The 18,245-nt window shown below is 37.7% G+C and overlaps 1 protein-coding gene across 2 annotated transcripts in view; it reads left to right on the top strand.

Moving 5' to 3' along the window:
• slc39a11 (solute carrier family 39, member 11) overlaps nt 1-17,821 on the top strand; it is a 161,856-nt gene extending 144,035 nt beyond the window's left edge. For both annotated transcript variants that reach the window (XM_005447999.2, XM_003438683.3), the window contains exons 7-10: nt 14,784-14,853; nt 16,795-16,893; nt 16,977-17,135; nt 17,242-17,821. In XM_005447999.2, coding sequence (XP_005448056.1) covers nt 14,784-14,853; nt 16,795-16,893; nt 16,977-17,135; nt 17,242-17,320 — 407 coding nt within the window. In that variant the 3' untranslated portion in view covers nt 17,321-17,821. The remainder of the gene's footprint in view (nt 1-14,783; nt 14,854-16,794; nt 16,894-16,976; nt 17,136-17,241) is intronic.
• The last annotated feature ends 424 nt before the right edge of the window (nt 17,822-18,245 follow it).

Here is an 18,245-nt window from a genome sequence, read left to right as displayed (position 1 = left end):
CAAAAAACTAAAATGTCAATGAATGAAAAGGAAAGAAAATCATGTCTCTTGTGATTGATAATATCACTTCAATACACTTTGTGTTGCTACTTTTGCTTGTATGGATACATTACTGTCACTGTCTAAGAATTGACTAATGTGTTCACTGGCAAAACACTTAATTGTGTTTGTCCTAAAGGTGGAATCACTGTTCCCCCCCTTCCAGCTCTTTGTATTGAAGTAGAGACCATTGTTTGCGAGGTAGCAGAAGAAACCCCACAGAAATAAGAAGATGAAGTGAATGCACTACTCAGCAGCCTTGTCAGACCAAACTCAGGGTTGTTTGTTTGTGGTGTGAACAAATGAAGAATGAGAATAGTTCATGCATTATACACTCATTTAAACAACAACCATATGATGATCAATATAAAGTGTGCATGTCTGTCTGTGTCAGAGAGCAGGAGAGTCATTTAGGGATGCCAGCAAGCTGTAAATGTTACACGAGGTGTAGCAGTAAACCATGTATGTTGCAAGTATAGTTGCTCTGAATTTACAATTCACCCACCTGCTGCTGAGCTCCACAGAATACCAACAATGCAGCTTTTTTTTTTTTTTTAAAGCTCATTATACACAAAAACCTGTTTCCCGGCTCAGGCTGTTTTGTAGTGCGTCAGCTTGAATGCTCACTGAATGTACATATTGATTTTCTTTCTCGCTTCAAATAAGTTGTTGGAATATTAATGATGAAAAAAAATCAATCAATCAAATAGACAGGTTTGCTCTGGAAGAGACTTTGCATTATTAAACACTACTCAGAGGTCAACAAGTCACAGTTTTGTCAAGTCCAATAAGCTAATTAGGTTAATAACCTGTCAGTCATACATCAGAGAGAAACGGTGGTAAATGTTTGGCTTTTGTCCCCCTCATCAGCCACTGTGTAAAAACTTAAGTCAAGATACAGTTCATACTTAAAAAGAAAAGAATGGTAAAGTAATTAACAGCAGGGTCGGTAACTGAATTAACTGCTGTTTGTTTATAATCTGCTTATGAATTTTGTGTCGTTACATGCTCACAGGGACTTTTTCTGTCCTCTTGTAAGAGGGAAAACTGTGACCGGTGTGGACCTTTAAAGTCTCCAGTTAATTTTAAATTGGCAGCATAAATAATCTCAACTCCCAACACTCATTCCCTTTTGTTTTTCCCATAAAAGCAGAGGCCATATTTACTTTATTATTTTAATTGAGTTGTTAGATTGCTGAAGAGGAATGTGAGGTGCTTGCGGGGTACAATAAAATACCAATAGTTGTAGCACTTTTTAAGCTTCCAGAGCTGAACTATTTTGCCACACAGTGAATTCAAAACATAAAAAATTAAATACAAAAAGAATACTGCTTGTAAAACAAAAAAGCTCATGCTCGTGTTTAGACTCATCATTTCAAATTATTTACACTACCGGTCCCTGAAAAAAGCTTTTTTGTATAATTCTGATTATTTTTGAAGGGGAGCAGTTTGGGGGAACAACTTGAATTGCAATGATTAACTGGAAAAATTGGGGCATTCTAACATTTTGACCAGTAGTGTAAATCTCCAATTGTATTTCATATGTTTATATTTCAATATAAGCTTGACTGTTTTAAAGCAAAAAAAAAGAAAAAGGAAAAAATCATTAGAGAAAACATTTTTTCTTATTTTGTGATTTTCATAGCTTGAGAGATCCAGTCACTGGTTAGTAATGCTAACACTACACTACCACTAATATTACATTTCAGAAAGACCTTTATCCACATTGACTGTATTAATAATGTGTATGTGTTATAGTCCCCGTAGGGAAATTACTTCTCTGCATTTAACCCATTCACCCAGTGAAGCAGTGGGTACCTCAGGGTAGCCGTTCAGTGGATTGAAACCCGATCATGGGGACACCACTCTACCTACTGAGCTATCCCTGTCCTTTATTTTTTTTTTTTCATTTTTAAATAATGTATCTCTCTCTCAATGTACGTATAGATAGATGGTCATGTGACATGTGCCACTGATTTCAGGTTAACTGCTTTTTTGGGAGTTGACAATATAGAGGCAAATGTTAGAAACTACTTTCCAATTATAACATTCAAAATGATAATTATAACGGCAGTACAAAGTACAAAAACAGTTTCCATGTTTGCTGATATTGGTTGAGACATAACAAATAAACTCACTAAGTAGACTACCATAATAGCAACTTTTTGGATGGATGAGAAACAAAAAAGAGCATGTGAGGAATATGCAAGTTGATTTTACTTTCTAACTTGTTGAGTGAGTATCTCCATGTTATCTATAAGTAATGCAGACACATGAAAAATTTACTTTAGTGGTTTTACTATTATGTATTAAACTGCCGTCAGATTGCTGCTTCATTTTTAAAGTGATACAATATTAAATGTTTAGCGAACACACATGAATTTGAACATTATATTTGCAGTCTGAAAGTGTATTTGAGAAAAACTCATCAGATCGGTTTAGATATTTGTCAGTGGTTTCATGTCTTGAATGAACGCTTATTTCTGTTAAATGTAGGGCAGCAATAGTAAATCAAATAATGTATATTCTCTTTATTATCTATATTTAAAGTGAGAGTAAAAATGCACTGAGTGTCAATCAGTGCTACATGCTTTTTGAGACTGAACTTTTAGATTTGTATCATTTGGAGAATCATACAGCAGAGCTGACAGGTTTATTAAACATACATTTCTTTCAAGCATGAATCATCACAGTTAAAACATTAATGTCTTGGAAGTCCTCAACAGAATTATAAATAAACTATAATTCAAAAGTCCATGCATATTTGCCCTTTGATGAGATATCCACTCTAACTATTAAATGTTAAAATTGCTTACCTTGGATTTGAAAGGATTTGAAAATGACAGTTTTATATAAAACACAGCAGAAATTCTCTAATAATGTTACTTCACCTCTTTACTGTGGTTAAAACAGCCTGTTACCAAAGGTCTAATGTGACTTCCTCCTTGTGCTCGTCCTGTGTTTAAGAGTTCTTAAATATGAAAATGTGGAAACATAGAATGGAATTGTGAGCTGAACTTTGAGATGTGGGCAAGTAATGATTTGCTCAAATTAAAGTGTGTAATTAATAAGAATGAGCTCACTTGCTTGAATGGTTTTCTGCTTCAGGCTTGATTGATTTCTATTCATCTATTTGTAACAATAATGTCACCAATTGAACTCTGTGTGAAATGATTGTTTCTTAAATAGTGTATAAAACACAAAATTAGGAACCAGTGTGCTGTGGAGTATTTACTACATTGGAAAATTATGCGACGGTCCAAAAAAAGGTTGCTGGTTTGAGTCCAGCCATAGATACAAACACTTTGTTACAACAAAGAAGCCAAAAGTATCTTTTTTATTAATAACATCAAAGAAAAAGCACATAAAACTAGCAATATGTACTTTGTTCCCTTTAAGATTTTTTTATTATTATTATTTTTTTAATAAACTAGCAGTGTTTATCCTGTTTAAAAGGCCCAGTGGTGTTATGGGTAATTTTGCAGTCCTAAATTGCAATAAGAGGGACCTGTTTGCTTCTTTGAAGTGCTTCTTCACCAACTAATCATGTAATTTAACATCGACTACAAAAGCTGAAGGCTTTGCGCTATAATAACCTCATCATTTGATTCAGACTGATGAAAGAAAACTATTTTACATAAAACTCTAATACTGAGCAGTAATTTGTCACATTTTATGTGGGGGAGAAAAAAATCTGCTTTTCACTGAGTGCCTTTCTCAAGGGTGCAAAAAGTGTACTTATTTTTCATGTTGATGCCCGTCTTTACCTGTAGGAAGGGAAGCTATCAGTATGCGGCGTGAACTTCCTTGAACAACACAAACAGCAGCTGCAAAACAGAGTGTACTGATCTTCAAAGAGGCTCTGAAGACACAGCAAAGGCTGAGTCGGAGACTTATGGCCACCTTTTCTCGCCACCATTAGTGTTCCTCCCTGTTACTGTGATGGATGGAGCTCACTGATCGCTAGTACTAGCAGCTGGGTTAGGAAAAAAGTCAACCAGGAAAAAAAAAAATTGGATTAAGTGCTAACGGTGGTTAGCACTGTTGCATCACAGGAAGAAGGTCCTGAGTTCAATTCCACCACCTTGCCGGGGTCTTTCTGTGTGGAGTGTGCATCTTCTCCCTGTGTTTGCGTGGGTTCTCTTCAGGTACTCCAGCTTCCTCCCACAATCCAAAGACATGCAGTTAGTAGGGATACGTTAATTGGAAACTATAAATTGCCCATAGGTGTGAATGTGAGTGTGAATGGTTGTCTATGTCTTTGCCCTGCGACAGACTAGCGACCTGTCCAGGGCGTACCCTGCCTCTTCCCCCTAAGACAGCGGGATGAGTGGAAGAGAATGGATGGATGATTACATTCCCTATAAGGTTAACTCTTATGTTGCTTTTAGTACATTTTTACTAATGGAGATAAATAGCCTCAACAGCCATAAGCTGTCCCTGTAATCAGTAATAATCACAGCATGCAAATTTCCAAAATTAAAAAAAAATATATCAAAACATAGGTCTGGGATTTTCTCTGTCTGCCCAGTAATTATCCATTAATTACCCATAATTACAGTAAATATCCAGTATTTGTCCAGGATTTGTTGGCATTCTTCTAAAGACATAAATTATGTATGTATGTACATTGTATTACTTTTTTCTCTATAATCTAGATCCAGACTAACTGATTGGCTAACATAAAATCGGTTCAACAAATTTTGAATGATTCATTTATCATTTAAAAAAGGAATAAAGAATAAAACAAGCCAATTCTAAGCATCCCTTGGTATAGTAAGTTTCTGTGGCATAAGGATTTGCTGCTTGTGTGCATCATGTGTAATTGTAAACAGATTAGTTGTTGATTAAGGATGCTGGTCAGATAAGATGCTTTGTTGGCCTGTACTGTAATTTCTCACATGATAGATTCAGTATTTCCATCAGCACAGCAGTCATGTCACACATAAATGGGCTGCTATGAGTAACTGTTTTTCCAGTCACTTCCACATTTTGTTAACTTTAGTAACTCCCCAAAAGAAAAGGGAAAGATTGCACCGTTTGTGCTGGTTTAAGGTTTTTATATTTTAAAATGTTCAGTTAAGTTTCAGTGACACTTAATATTAAAAGAACAGCCAAGCAAAAGGAAATTAAAGAAAGGTTACTCAGAGCTCTCATGTTGGACTGATTCAATAAGTGCTATGTTAATGTGCATGGTCCCTAAATTAGCAAAGCAACAGTTGAGGCAGTTGTGAGTTTATATGCTGATTCAGAGAGAAAAAAAAAAAAAGAAGCTAATTAGAAGAGAGTAGCTGATGACTAATGTTTGTTCAAACATAGTCTTTCGAAACCTGTTTGAGGTAAATAAAGACCCTCAGGCACTATGTGAGAATTTGTTATGCACAATCGTTTAGAGTTCAGTGCATTTTACAACAGAACTTTCATCAAGGCCGCTGTTTGTCTAGTTTCTTCCAGGCCTTTGGAGTCACTTTAAATACAAAAGTTGCCACCAATTGTGTGCCTTTTGATGCTTAAGTATTCCAAGGTATTAAATCATGGTTTTGATCAAGGGCGTAGATTTGGTTTTGGCATTGGTGGGGACGGATGATTCAAGCATTGAACCCTGCCCTGTTTCTTTTTCCCCCCCTTTTTTGTCTTTGCTTCTTGATTAAAAAAAAGGAGAAATATACTTGCCTACATATCCTATTCTACATGCTTTTAAACCATTTAAAATTACAATTCATAGTTTTATATGTGAATTATATAATGTTAAATTACTATTAAACAAATGACTGACTAAGTATTTTAGACTTTAGTTTACTTCAGCCATATTCCATATAAATCAGGTATCATACAAAAATAAAAATAGCTTCAAATACAGTCATGACAATAAAAGAATGTGACTTTAAGGACTTAAGAACATTACTTCAGTTATAGTACACCAACATCTCTTATACATTAGCACTAAGGGAACACTGAATGACCTGGTGGTTTTTGTCCATAAAACTACTCATCTAAGATTACCACAAAATTATTATTATGTGCTTGATGTGCCTCACCTTTGGCCCTGGCTCTTCCCCTCTGACTGCACTAGGACATTGCCACTTGATAAAATAACACATTGATTCGTGCCATATAAAAAGTGAGACTTGTCAATTCAGATTCTTTGTCAAACGTACACTAATGAATCAATTTACATCAGCAGCCTAACAATTGTCATGATAATAAATACTAGTTAATCTATAGCACCAAATCATCAGTCAGTCACCTGTGACCTCGCCTCTTCACCTCTGTCTGAGCTACAACATGGCAGAGCTGCCTCTGTCACCTGATAAATAACAGTGAGACATTCCAAATACATGCAGTCACACATGTGCTTCAAATACAGTCATGAACCATCAAGTCATCATCCAATTTCACCTGTGATCTTGTATCACCATTGCTCTCTGAGCTTTGTGTTGGTTCTTCGGTCACCTGACAAATAGGACATACATGACAATAAGAATAAAATGGGGAGCTGCTTCAGTGCTTCTGTCAATTTGTGCAGATCTTGACTCATCAGTAATGTTTGTAGGGTGAGAGCATTTTAAAAACAATTTGTGCAAACTGCACTACAAGGTGGAATATTTGCAAAATCATGACTACCTCATGATATTTTGTCTCAAAAATTAACCCTATGAATATGTCAGTGCCATTAGGATGAAATTACTGTGTCACCAACATTTTAACATTAGACATAATTTTAACAGCCTCTGTAAACTAATATCCTGGCTTGCTCGAGGCTGCCGTTTTCTCTGACACTTTCAATCAAAATTAGAAATGCTACTCTGGGAGACTGAGATAACTAATAGTGCTGCATGTTGTGCAGTTAGTTTCCAAAACACGTTATTCATGGTTACACACAATTTTAGACTCATGTGGGCCAAAGCCTAGCATAGCCTGTAACGTTATTATGACGGACACATTTTATGAGTGAGCTTGACTTTAAGTGACTTACAGGTTTCTTTGAAAAATACTTTCTTATATCCAGGTTCTTCCTTTTTTCTGCCATCCTCCTCTCCTCCTTGTAGGTCCTTGCAGCGCAGGATTCCCGCTGTTAAAACTAAACAGAGCTCCCTGAAAGGCACAGCCAATCACATTGGCCATATTTGTTACATGAGGTAGGACTCCAGTAGAGAACCTAATTTAACTCTTCCTTCACCACTGGGTGAATGAGATGTTGACAGATCGTTTTTTTTTCTTTCTATCGGGTTTGTTTTTCTTTACTCGAAGAGATCAAATTATTGGTGGCTGGATATTGGTGGGGACATGTCCCTTCCGTCCATGCCAAATCTACGCTCTTGGTTTTGATCAAGCATTTTGCATTTTGTGATCCAGCAGGATATAGCAAATTTGAAATGTCGCTTTGTTGTTCACGTAAACGCGAGGATTAAAAGGAAAAAAAAGACGCAGCTTGACTTTGATGTGATTGGAATAAACTTCTCACCGGGAAATAATGTAAAAAAGAAATAGCACAATTATTGTAAAACCTCATCGATTTTGCAGTAATGGCAGACTCAGTGGGAAAAGTAGTGTGTCCGTGGGTGAGGAGTGGAGTGGAGATTAAATGAAGGTGCAATGAAAGGGAGCGGCTGCTGTGACAATGGCCTGTCAGCAGCAGTATTGTCACAGTCGCTTAAAAGAGCATAAAACATTAGGCAGGAATTGGATAGAGCTGGTTGCTGAGCCAATGCAGACACACACAATCATATACAACTGCATGCAGAAACAGACTCACAAGAAGTTGCAGACAATTCACCTAGATCTAGCTGACTCTTACAAGAGAAAAAAAACAGACAAAATAAGACACTATAGCTCAGCGGTGCCCACGACCGGTCCGCGAGTCGTTTGGTGCCGGGCCGCGATAGTTGAGGCTCGGATATGAAATTTATGGTTTTCAGGGTTTTTTATTATATATTTTCATGTACTTTATATTTGTTTTGTTGTGTGTTATTTTGAAAGAAATATTTACACATTACCATAGCGACCAAAGAGCATTATGGTGCACAGAGGAGGATGTTACTCTCAATGTTGTTGGCGCATTTCAGGAGGACGCTGCTAATAAAGTTACACAATTACACAGTGAATTTGGGTTTATTATTATATTTACAAAATACCACAGTTTTTGTCTTGGTCGTATCATTTTATTTTGTTGTATTTATCCACAACACCTTAAAGGCCGGTCCATTCTGACATTAAACCGGTCCGTGGCGCAAAAAAGGTTGGGGACCGCTGCTCTAGCTAGCTACCCTAACAATCTCATCCAGTTTTTAAAGTTCTCTACTGAAGTTTGTTCAAGCTGTTAAAGTTTTTCATATTATGTTTTCCCTTATTTTATGTATAATATGTCCTATGTATACAATACTACAATGTTTTAAATAGCTTAGCATATGAACCTTTAGCCCCCATAAGCTAAAATCTAAGGCTTCAGATCATTTTCTCACAGTAAACATTAGGTGACCAACCAGCTTGTTCCTAAAACCTTCTGTTTAGAAAGGACAGCCAATCAGGTTTAAAGTCACTCATTGGGAATTAAAATCAGAATGATTTTTAGCTTTCAGAATGACATAAATAAGAGATCCTAAAGTATAGCCCCATGTCCAAAACATCTTTTAAATCAATTTCTTGAATTAAAAGTGAATTATTAAACTGCACTTTGTACTACAACATGGGTAGCAAGTCATTGTAGTCAGGTCTACCATGAGATCAACAGGAAAGAGAAAAGAATAAGCAGTAGAGAAACAGATGTGGGTAAGACTGTTCCAGTGAACCGGACTGCACACAATGACTAAATCACCTAGAAAATAACCTTTATAACCATTAGAACCATATATAGAAGCCACATTTGACATTTTTTAAGAAAGGAACAAAATGAGTCAACATTGGACTTGCACCTATCTGTCCATTCACTAAGAAGCTAACTGTGTGGCACAAATATTGCATAGCTGCACATAATGGCTTTCCACACACATCTGTGTAAATGCAGTGGGTGAGAGGGAATGAGACTCTGGGGTGTTTATTTCCCACTTCCAGTATGAAGAGAAAGGATATATCAGCAGAGAGCCAAGAAACTAAGATATTTAAGGTCAGCCTAATGATTTATTGGTCAATATTTAACAAAAAGACAAAACAAACACATAAAAATGTAAAATATCATGTTCCGTTTGACCTCTGACCTCTCCTTAGAGGTCAATAGATTGATCTGACAATGCTACATGAAGCTATTTAACACTATGTTTCTTACTGCCATCGTTTGTATTGACAACACTGAGGCATTTAGGAAATGATATATGACGATTGTAAACATCACGTTACTTTTGACCTCTGACCTCTTCTTCACAGTCAAATAAGGTCAAACTTTCATTAAAAAAATCTTATCTTTAAAGCCATGTTTAAAACTCTTCTGTCTTTGTATTGGCAATAAATAGCATTTTACATTTGACCCAATTTTTACATTTCACGTCCACCTTTCTTTAAAGTTAAGCCCAAAATGTGTCTCTAAAAGAAGTGCTGTCATGAGAAAGAGAATGAGCTGCCTACATAGTGAGAAATATACTGTAGTATAATGTTATGTAATAAGCTCAGGTTATCCATTATTGATTACCTACTCCTACATAGTGTTTGTGTAATCATAGTAAACATATGTAAGCATACCCTTATCTAAATTTCACTGCACTACAAAACCTCTTAAATTATATTCAAAAAGATATAATAATATAATATTATTTCTTGAAAATGTAAATGCATTTTAATTTTTTTCTATTTCTTTTTTTTTTTTTAAATGTAATTAGTTTTTTCTGTAATCAACAGTAACAGTATATTTATTAGATACTAGTTTTATGTAGTTGAACAAAAGTTTTTCCATATTGAAAAAAATTAATCTATGGTTAGGCTTAACAAAAGGCATGCATAACAATATAAACACTTCTTACTTATCTGCCAAGTTAGAATCACCAATTAACTGCAAAAAAAATCAGTTTGAAGTAAAGCAAACATATTGGGTTTTTTAAAATGAGAGTTGGCATCTTTAAAGGAAGGAGGCAGGAAACTGAAAGGCTGAACCAAGGGCCACTAAGAGATAAACAGGAATCATATTGAGCTGTGGATCACTCAAAGCCACTCTAACAGAGTCCAGTGATAAAATTATGGAGGTGGAAATGAGCATAGTAATGGTTTGGTTTTTTAACAAAAGCTCTGTGGCACAGTAAGAACATATTGTGACTTTATACCATGGCTTTTGTCCAGGTTCCTTGTTAAACTGTGTTTTTCAGCAGTATGATTGTAATACCATAAAGGGAGAAATTGTCTGTATGAACAGTTTGACTGCTCGTTCTCATAGTTTCTCTATTTAAAACTCTGTTCTCTGAATTTAAACTGAGGGGAGGAACTCCGTGTTTCCAGAAAATATTCCCTCATTTAGTGTTTGATGGCAGTGGTGGAGAGTGTGAGCTGACACAGAATGGTGACTGTAAAGGCCATAGCATATGATTCACAATTTCCATGGTGATCGAGGCGCTTGGTGACCTATTGTTTTCTGTGCTCGGCAAAAGATTTCAACAAAGAATAAATCAAAAACTCAATAAAGTAAAAGAGTGTAGTTTATTCCTACTCAGCCTTTCCTCTAAGACTTGATTTGTGGAGGACGTCAGGAAGGTACAAGAATTTTTTTCCCTCCACAGTATTTTAACAATCCACAAGGTATGCATTTAAATGCCACGAGATGCAAGCAAAGACAGTAAAACATAGGGCTCAGGGATAAAACCTGACAGGTGTGTGAGTGTTTACTGCTCCCCTGCTAGCTCTGGACTGTGCTTTGGAAGAAAAGCTTCCAACCCAGTGGACTCTTCAGCTGTGAAGCAGGACTAGAGGTCAGCAGCTGTTGTCAGAAAACTCTAATTCTTCATTCAAAAGAGCACACAAAAGTGTTTTTCTAGCTGATGTATGACCTTTTCCACAAGTCTGGCAAATAATCAGTGTTAATGCTGAAACTCATCGTAATTATTTAGGTGTTATCCAAGTAGCTGATGTAATTTCCTTAGCATTTAAAGCAGCTGATTTTGAAACTTGTAGTGTGCCTCTAGCCTTGCACAAGCAGCTCCAAACAGTGAAACTCTCACAGCTTATGTTTTATTCAAACACTGTTGAAGGTTTCTCAGTGCCAGATTTTTTACTGGCCCTTCGGCATTTCAGACTGTTTCAGAGGATTAAGATGGATAGTAAAGCAGACCCACAGTGTACCCAAAGGGTGGGTTTTTTCCCCATAATGCCACTACAGTGTCTGCCTGTAATGGGCCAGCGGGAGGTTGATAAGAACTCGTATGTGTCGTTATGAGAGGTAATAACAGGTGTTAGATTGTGATGAAGTGGTACCTCAGCTGGAGAAGTCTGTTTTGCTGGTTCCTAGAAAAACATCCTGTTACTTTTTTTGGCCTCTGTGTTAGCGTTCCACTCTTTATTTTATCTTCTTGTTGCTTCATTTATCTCTCTTATTCACATTCTACATGTTTTTGTATACAAGAGGTGAAATACTTTTAGAAGAAAAAGTGTTTTAAACCCTTAATTACCAAGAGAAGATCAGAACACTTTGTTCTTTCAAGATTGTGTCTACAATATGACAAATTACTAGGACAAGTAGGACAAGTACCTTGTGTTGTGTCACCCCTCTTGGTCTTGAGCACCAGTTCTCCAGGCTTTTGAGAGTTTTTCTCACTCATTTTCAGTCCTGGTTTTTAAGGCACTTAATACTGACCTATGAATCAGCTGAACATAAAAAAGTTACCCAACTCAAAACATGACAGACAACTCAAACACAAACAGTCTGACAAACACCAAATAGTATTTTGGCAGGAAAGAGGTGATCCCCACACAGCTGAAAATGCGGCATGTATAATGGTATGCAGTGTGTCCTTAAAAAACCTTTAACAACTTGACAAATAGAGAACATAATAAAAAGTGGCTGAGTTGATAATTATTGGTAGAACATTATCTGACGTCAGAGGAAATCAATTCAGCTGACAGGACCTGAGTGATCATCTGGCTCTTCAGTTGATCACCATCACTTATCATCAGAAATGGTCTCAATGACTGAACGTCTGTCATCTTTAAGACGTACTTAAAGAATGGAAATCAGGTTGAATCTGGGGTATGACAGATGACACGAGAACTGGAGTGAAAATCAGTGGCAACAGGTTTTATGGAGTCAAATGTCAATTCTTGGTTTAAATGGCGGTCGAAATTTAGGGAGGATGTCGAGAGAGACATGGGTGACAGTGGGTGCCTACAGTTGTCTGTAAAACGTAGTGGAGGCTCGGTCAGGATTTGGGGCTTTTAGCCGGGGGGTGGGGGGGGGATTAGGTTATAATTGAAGGAAACATTTTTTTCAACCATGCAATATTAGCTGGAAAGCATCTGACTGCTTCATTTTTCAGCATGATGATGATGATGTCAAAAACACTGCCAGTGCTGTAAAAGCATACAAGATAGTGTTTCATTATGTAATTTCTGTCAGTCGTGGATTGGCCTCCCCTCAACTTTTTTAAGCAGTGTGGGATCATCCTGAAAGCGAACAGAACAAAAGGCAGCCAACATCCAAAAAAGAGTTTTAATGTTCCTCAAAAAGCTGCGCATACTAAACATAGAATTTGTACAATATTTAGGAGGTGAAAGTCAAAGTTATATTCTGTATTTCCATGTGTTTATTTCAGTACTTCTCATTTTCCTAACTAAATATACAGAAATGAGAAGTGGCTCCAGAGTTTTGCACTAAAAACATTTAAATATAAATGTCACTGTGGACTGTAAAAGAAAAACACTTCCTGTCTGCAGCTTATATATGAGAACATGAGGTAATTTAGGCCTGCTGGAGCTCAGTCATTATTGCAATTCAATTCAGTTTTATTTATACAGCACCAAATCACAACAGTCACCTCAAGGCGCTTTATATTTTAAGGTAGACCCTACAATAATACATTAGGGCTGCCACGATTAGTCGACTAGTCACGATTACGTCGACTATTAAAATCGTCGACGACTAATTTAATAGTCGACGCGTCGTTTGAAGCTTTGTAAGATCCCAAAAGACGCAGGAATAAGTAGTAGTATTTAAGAGTGTAATAACGGACTGAAACAGAAGATGGCAGCACTGCATGTACAAGGATGCCAGCTGCCGTTAAACCCCGAAGAAGAAGAAACTGTGTTCCAGAATTCATAGCGCGGCCCAGCGCAGTTGTCAACAATGGCGGCAGCTAGTTAGTTTTAATATTACAATTATTATTCTTTCTGGGTCACAAAATAAACGTTTAACATATTTTCAGGTGTACATTTTACGTCCAATGGATGCATGATCTGATTAGTCGACTAATCGCAAAAATAATCGGTGACTAGTCGACTATCAAAATAATCGTTTGTGGCAGCCCTATAATACATACAGAGAAAAACCCAACAATCATATGACCCCCTATGAGCAAGCACTGTGGCGACAGTGGGAAGGAAAAACTCCCTTTTAACAGGAAGAAACCTCCAGCAGAACCAGGCTCAGGGAGGCTCTAAATTAACATATAAAATGTAAAGAAATGAATAGAAGCTGGCAAAAGAGCAGAAACCATGATGTTATCTTTTATTTTAATCACACCCTCTGTGACCCTCTCAAAGTACAATTTAGGCTGAACTCTGTTTAAAAGCATTAATTTGGTTACTAACAAGCTAGTATTAAGAAGGTAACATGCTGTGTCTGTAGATAAAAGGTTGGAATAACAAACACAGCAAAAATTAGTAAAGAAAAACGTTTGTTAATGGTGCTTTAAATGTTTCTGTAATTTAATCAGTGTGTCACACGTGATTCTAAATGCTGTGCAAACCTCCTCCAGGCACAGTTTTACCCTTGATTCTTGTTCCTGCCTTGTTTTTTTAAATCCTAGCTGTGCATAAAGAAAATAAATAAATAAAGAGACTATGAATCAGCAGGTTGTAGCTTTGTAACAACATAGCTGTTAATGGCATGACAGGATGTGTTTGCTTGTCAGTGTTTGAAGCAGGCCACACGCACACAAACACTCATTAGATACCCTGTGACCTTTTCACTTTCAGTTTGAATAGTGTGTACTTTAAATATATGTGGCAGGCATGACAAATGAGACAAATGGGACGTCAGAGGAGAGGGCTGCTGCTCAGAGTGTGCAGAGAGGCAGACAGACTGGCTCTACACACTGGTCCCAGCTTTAGAGAAGCCCTCACAGCACAGATAAAGAGGCTTTCCCCTTCTACAGCCTTACTATCTGTAGAATCTAAAACAGACAATTCCCAGCACCTTATGGGGGAAATAAACAAGACCTAATTTCTTATATTTACACTCAGTCATAGATCAGCAGTTCAGCAATTAGATTTCATTCTACAGTCTCCATCCCACAAGGGCTGCATATCCACGTATACCAGGTTTCATAATAGAAATCTGTTTGTAAACAGCAAGGCCATCCTTCAGACTGGGAACCTCCACAGGCGTTTTGCTGTTAATAGATCGGTTTCCTGTTTGAAAAGACAGCACCTAGTATTTTTCTTTCACAGTACACAGAGTTTCTGTCCATGCTGATGTTCTTCACGTATTTTGTTATCATCTACAGTTTGCCAACATGTTCTTCTTTCATCCATCCCCTTAAACTGTTCTTATTCCTGTGTAACAGAGAAGCCCAAGGACATACACTAACAAAGATCAACTGTTTGTGTCTCTGCAGAGGGCTTGGCAGTAGGTGTTGGTTTTGGAGCTGTAGGAAAGACAACATCTGCTACCTTTGAGAGTGCCAGGTAAGACTGATGTAAAACCCGAGAAACAAATACAACACACGGCCTTTCTGAAGTTGTGAAAAATGGAGTCCTGGTTTATTGATTGGTCTGTTAATTTGGCTGTTGAGCATTTTATCCATCATTGCAGCTGGATAAGTCTATAATTTGTTCTCAGTTAATCGTTTTAGGTCCTTTCCCTTTAAAACGAGCTGTCTTTTGATTGGCCGCTCCTCGTAAACTCAAGGTTTTAACAGCAAGTGAGGGGACTTCAGTGCTGCGTGTCTGAAATAATCACAATCAGGATATGCCCACATCTTGATATCACACAAAGCTAAGATGAGCATTTAAAGAACTCTGAAGCCTAAGATAACCTTAGTATTTGAAATGTTGGCTATGACTAATATGAGTATGCAGCAATGTAACAGTATATAGATGACTGGAAATAAGTTCCACTTTGAAGATGGGTTTGATTGGTTTAGTGCGTTTCCATGTGATCCCATAACTGTACTCTGTTGTGTGCTGCTGACACCTAGTGGTTATATTCCAGTACTGCCAATACAGTTGGAGCTCCCAACAAACCTTTTCTAAGCCACCAGCCTCGTCTTTAGAAGCAGCTGCATGTTTATCTGTGGATCTGAAAAAACATTAAGATTAAAAACAATCAGGTCTTTAACAAACAGAAACAAAGTAACACTTTGATCTGCTAACAGTGTGATTGCAGTTTCAGTCATACACTAGCAAAAGGAGTTATAAACCAGAGTTAAAGTACTCTTGTAGATAGAGGAGTACTATTAAACACAGGCTACAGCACTTATTAAAAGAATATTGTTAAAGCCAGGACCCACTGCACCAGCGTAGGGTCTGACAATGAGTCCAAGGATTTCATCCCAATACCTAATAGCAGTCAGGGTGCCGTTGCCTAACCTGTGGACTTCTGTGTCCCGCTCCACGGACATCCCTCCCCACACCATCACTGACCCATGGCGAACAAACCAAATTGGTCCCCGTAGCTTATCCAGACCCTTTCTGGAGCTTGGTAGCAAGCTCAGGGTTAACCTGCTCTGATCTGTGTGGTGGACCTTCCAATTCTGGTATTCAATGGGAAATGCCAATCGGGCTGCATGGCGCTGGGCAGTGAGCACAGGGCCCACTAGAGGACGTTGAGCCTTCAGGCCACCTTCATGAAGTCTTTTTCTGATTTTTTTTTTTTTTTTTTTTTTTGGTCAGAGACATTGACACCAGTGTCTCGTTGGAGCTCTGGCAGAGCTTATCCTTTTCCTCCTTGCCAAAGGAGTAGATACCAGTCCTCTTTATTGAGTAGAAGACCCAGGGCCCTATCCAGCACTCCTGGAGTAACAGCCCGTCTCCTCCTTGACACTGTGCTGGGAGACACATCAAAGCTATCCTAATGAACAGTTTACTCTGGTTTGGCTTCAATATCTGACCACCGATTATTACAAAAAAAATTTTAAAAATTGGGAAATCTGTGTGATAAATTACACAGTAACTGGAAACTCCTTTCATCCCTACACCGAAACCTTCCTCACCATTCAAGTTGTTATTGTATGCATCCACCCTACATGTAGTTACATTTCTTGGGAGCTGTACGTTAAGTTACATAGAAGGTTGTGGTGTAGAGTTAAAATGGGGTTCCAGTTATGGTGCAAGTTACAACGTAGATCTGATGCAGATGTAAGCATAAAGGTTGCACACAAATTATACACAAAATTCCTAAGATTTACAAATGTAAAAAAAGGTTTTATGTAATACCAATGAGTTTATACTCAAAGCAGCAAAGTAAATACTAATGTTGTCCTTTCAGCCCTTTAGAGCTGATATAATGACTGAAGACTTTCACTCTTCCCACTTCAGCGTGGGATGAGGGCATTGGTGGCCAGCTTAATATTTCATAATATTTCTTGTAAAGAAAAGTTGGGTGACTGATTGTTTGTGTTCCATCAGAAATTTGGCCATTGGTATCGGAATCCAGAATTTCCCTGAAGGGCTGGCAGTGAGCCTGCCCCTCCGTGGGTCAGGGGTCTCAACATGGACAGCCTTCTGGTAGGGGAAAACACAGGTTTCTACTCACTCATCAGTCTTCGAACAATGTGCAGCTGCCTTCATTGTTGGTGTTCTTCCTTCAGGTATGGTCAGCTTAGCGGTATGGTGGAGCCTATTGCCGGGCTGCTCGGCGCCGTAGCTGTTGTTCTGGCAGAACCTCTATTGCCGTACGCGTTGGCATTTGCTGCCGGGGCGATGGTCTATGTGGTGGTGGATGACATCATACCTGAGGCGCAAGTCAGGTAAGAGTGAAAAGGAGGGGTTATTTTTGGGGTGGGGGGGTCAAAGCTAGATTACTTGTGCAAGGGGTCTAATCTTTTATCCTTTGCTTCAACTTGGCATCACCAGTGGAAACGGAAAGCTGGCATCCTGGACCGCCATCCTAGGCTTTGTAGTGATGATGTCACTAGATGTGGGTCTAGGCTGAGATACCATGAGGAATGGCGATCCCTCACAGGACATGATGTCGTCATGATGATGCAACTTGTATTTTAAGTGAAAGGGGGACCAAAATTAGTGTTTGATTCTCAAACACTGTTTATGCATTTAGTTTTAATTGTTGATCATGAAATTGATCAGGTTTGGAAGGATGATCATACTTGAACTTTTAACTTTTGTCATTCACATTTTAACAGTGATTTCCTGAGAGCAGCTGACATGTTTTTCATGTCAGATATTTCATTAAGGAATTAATTTCTGAATATTTAAATGAATATTCATATTCCAGGGCTGGAGAATGCTTTGTTGGGACTTTGTAGCTTTTAAGTTTAGAAACAATATTTTAAGTACAGATAATTTCTGTTCTGTTAAGTTAAAATGAATGTTTTGGGTTTTGTTTCGTCCATTTCCCTAATGATCATGATACTTGAACTCTGGTGTTTGGCTTGCTGTTGTATGGAAGTGAAAATAAATAATTACAACATTTCTACATCTGTCGTCTTGTCATCATTAAGAAACCAGACAGTATGATTATGGTGTACTGAATTATGGCATTTCAAATATGACACTTTGCAGCTATATGCTCTTTAATGGAAGATGTTCAACCTAAATATTTCAAACATGCAATCTAATGTCCCGGGATTATGATGCTTTTATTTTGAGATGTGGTGTTGTCGGCACTGATTTGATTTGAACAGTAGTGTATTTTCAGACCTTTTGTTTTTTACCGTGTTGTAGGATCTTGTATTTGTTCATCGACTCATCTTTTGTAATCTATGAAAGTACCTCTCATAATAGCAAAAAGCACAATAGCCATGAAAAATGTAACCTTTATACAGTGGTGTGAAAAAGTGTTTGCCCTGTTCATGGTTTTTGTATGTTTGTTTCATCTGAACCATATTAGAGAAAGATAA

This window comes from Oreochromis niloticus, linkage group LG8 (assembly GCF_001858045.2).
Source record: "Oreochromis niloticus isolate F11D_XX linkage group LG8, O_niloticus_UMD_NMBU, whole genome shotgun sequence".
In the NCBI taxonomy this organism is placed as follows: Eukaryota; Metazoa; Chordata; class Actinopteri; order Cichliformes; family Cichlidae; genus Oreochromis; species Oreochromis niloticus.
Note: the sequence above shows the minus strand (reverse complement) of the source record. Positions and strands in the feature narration are given on the sequence as shown.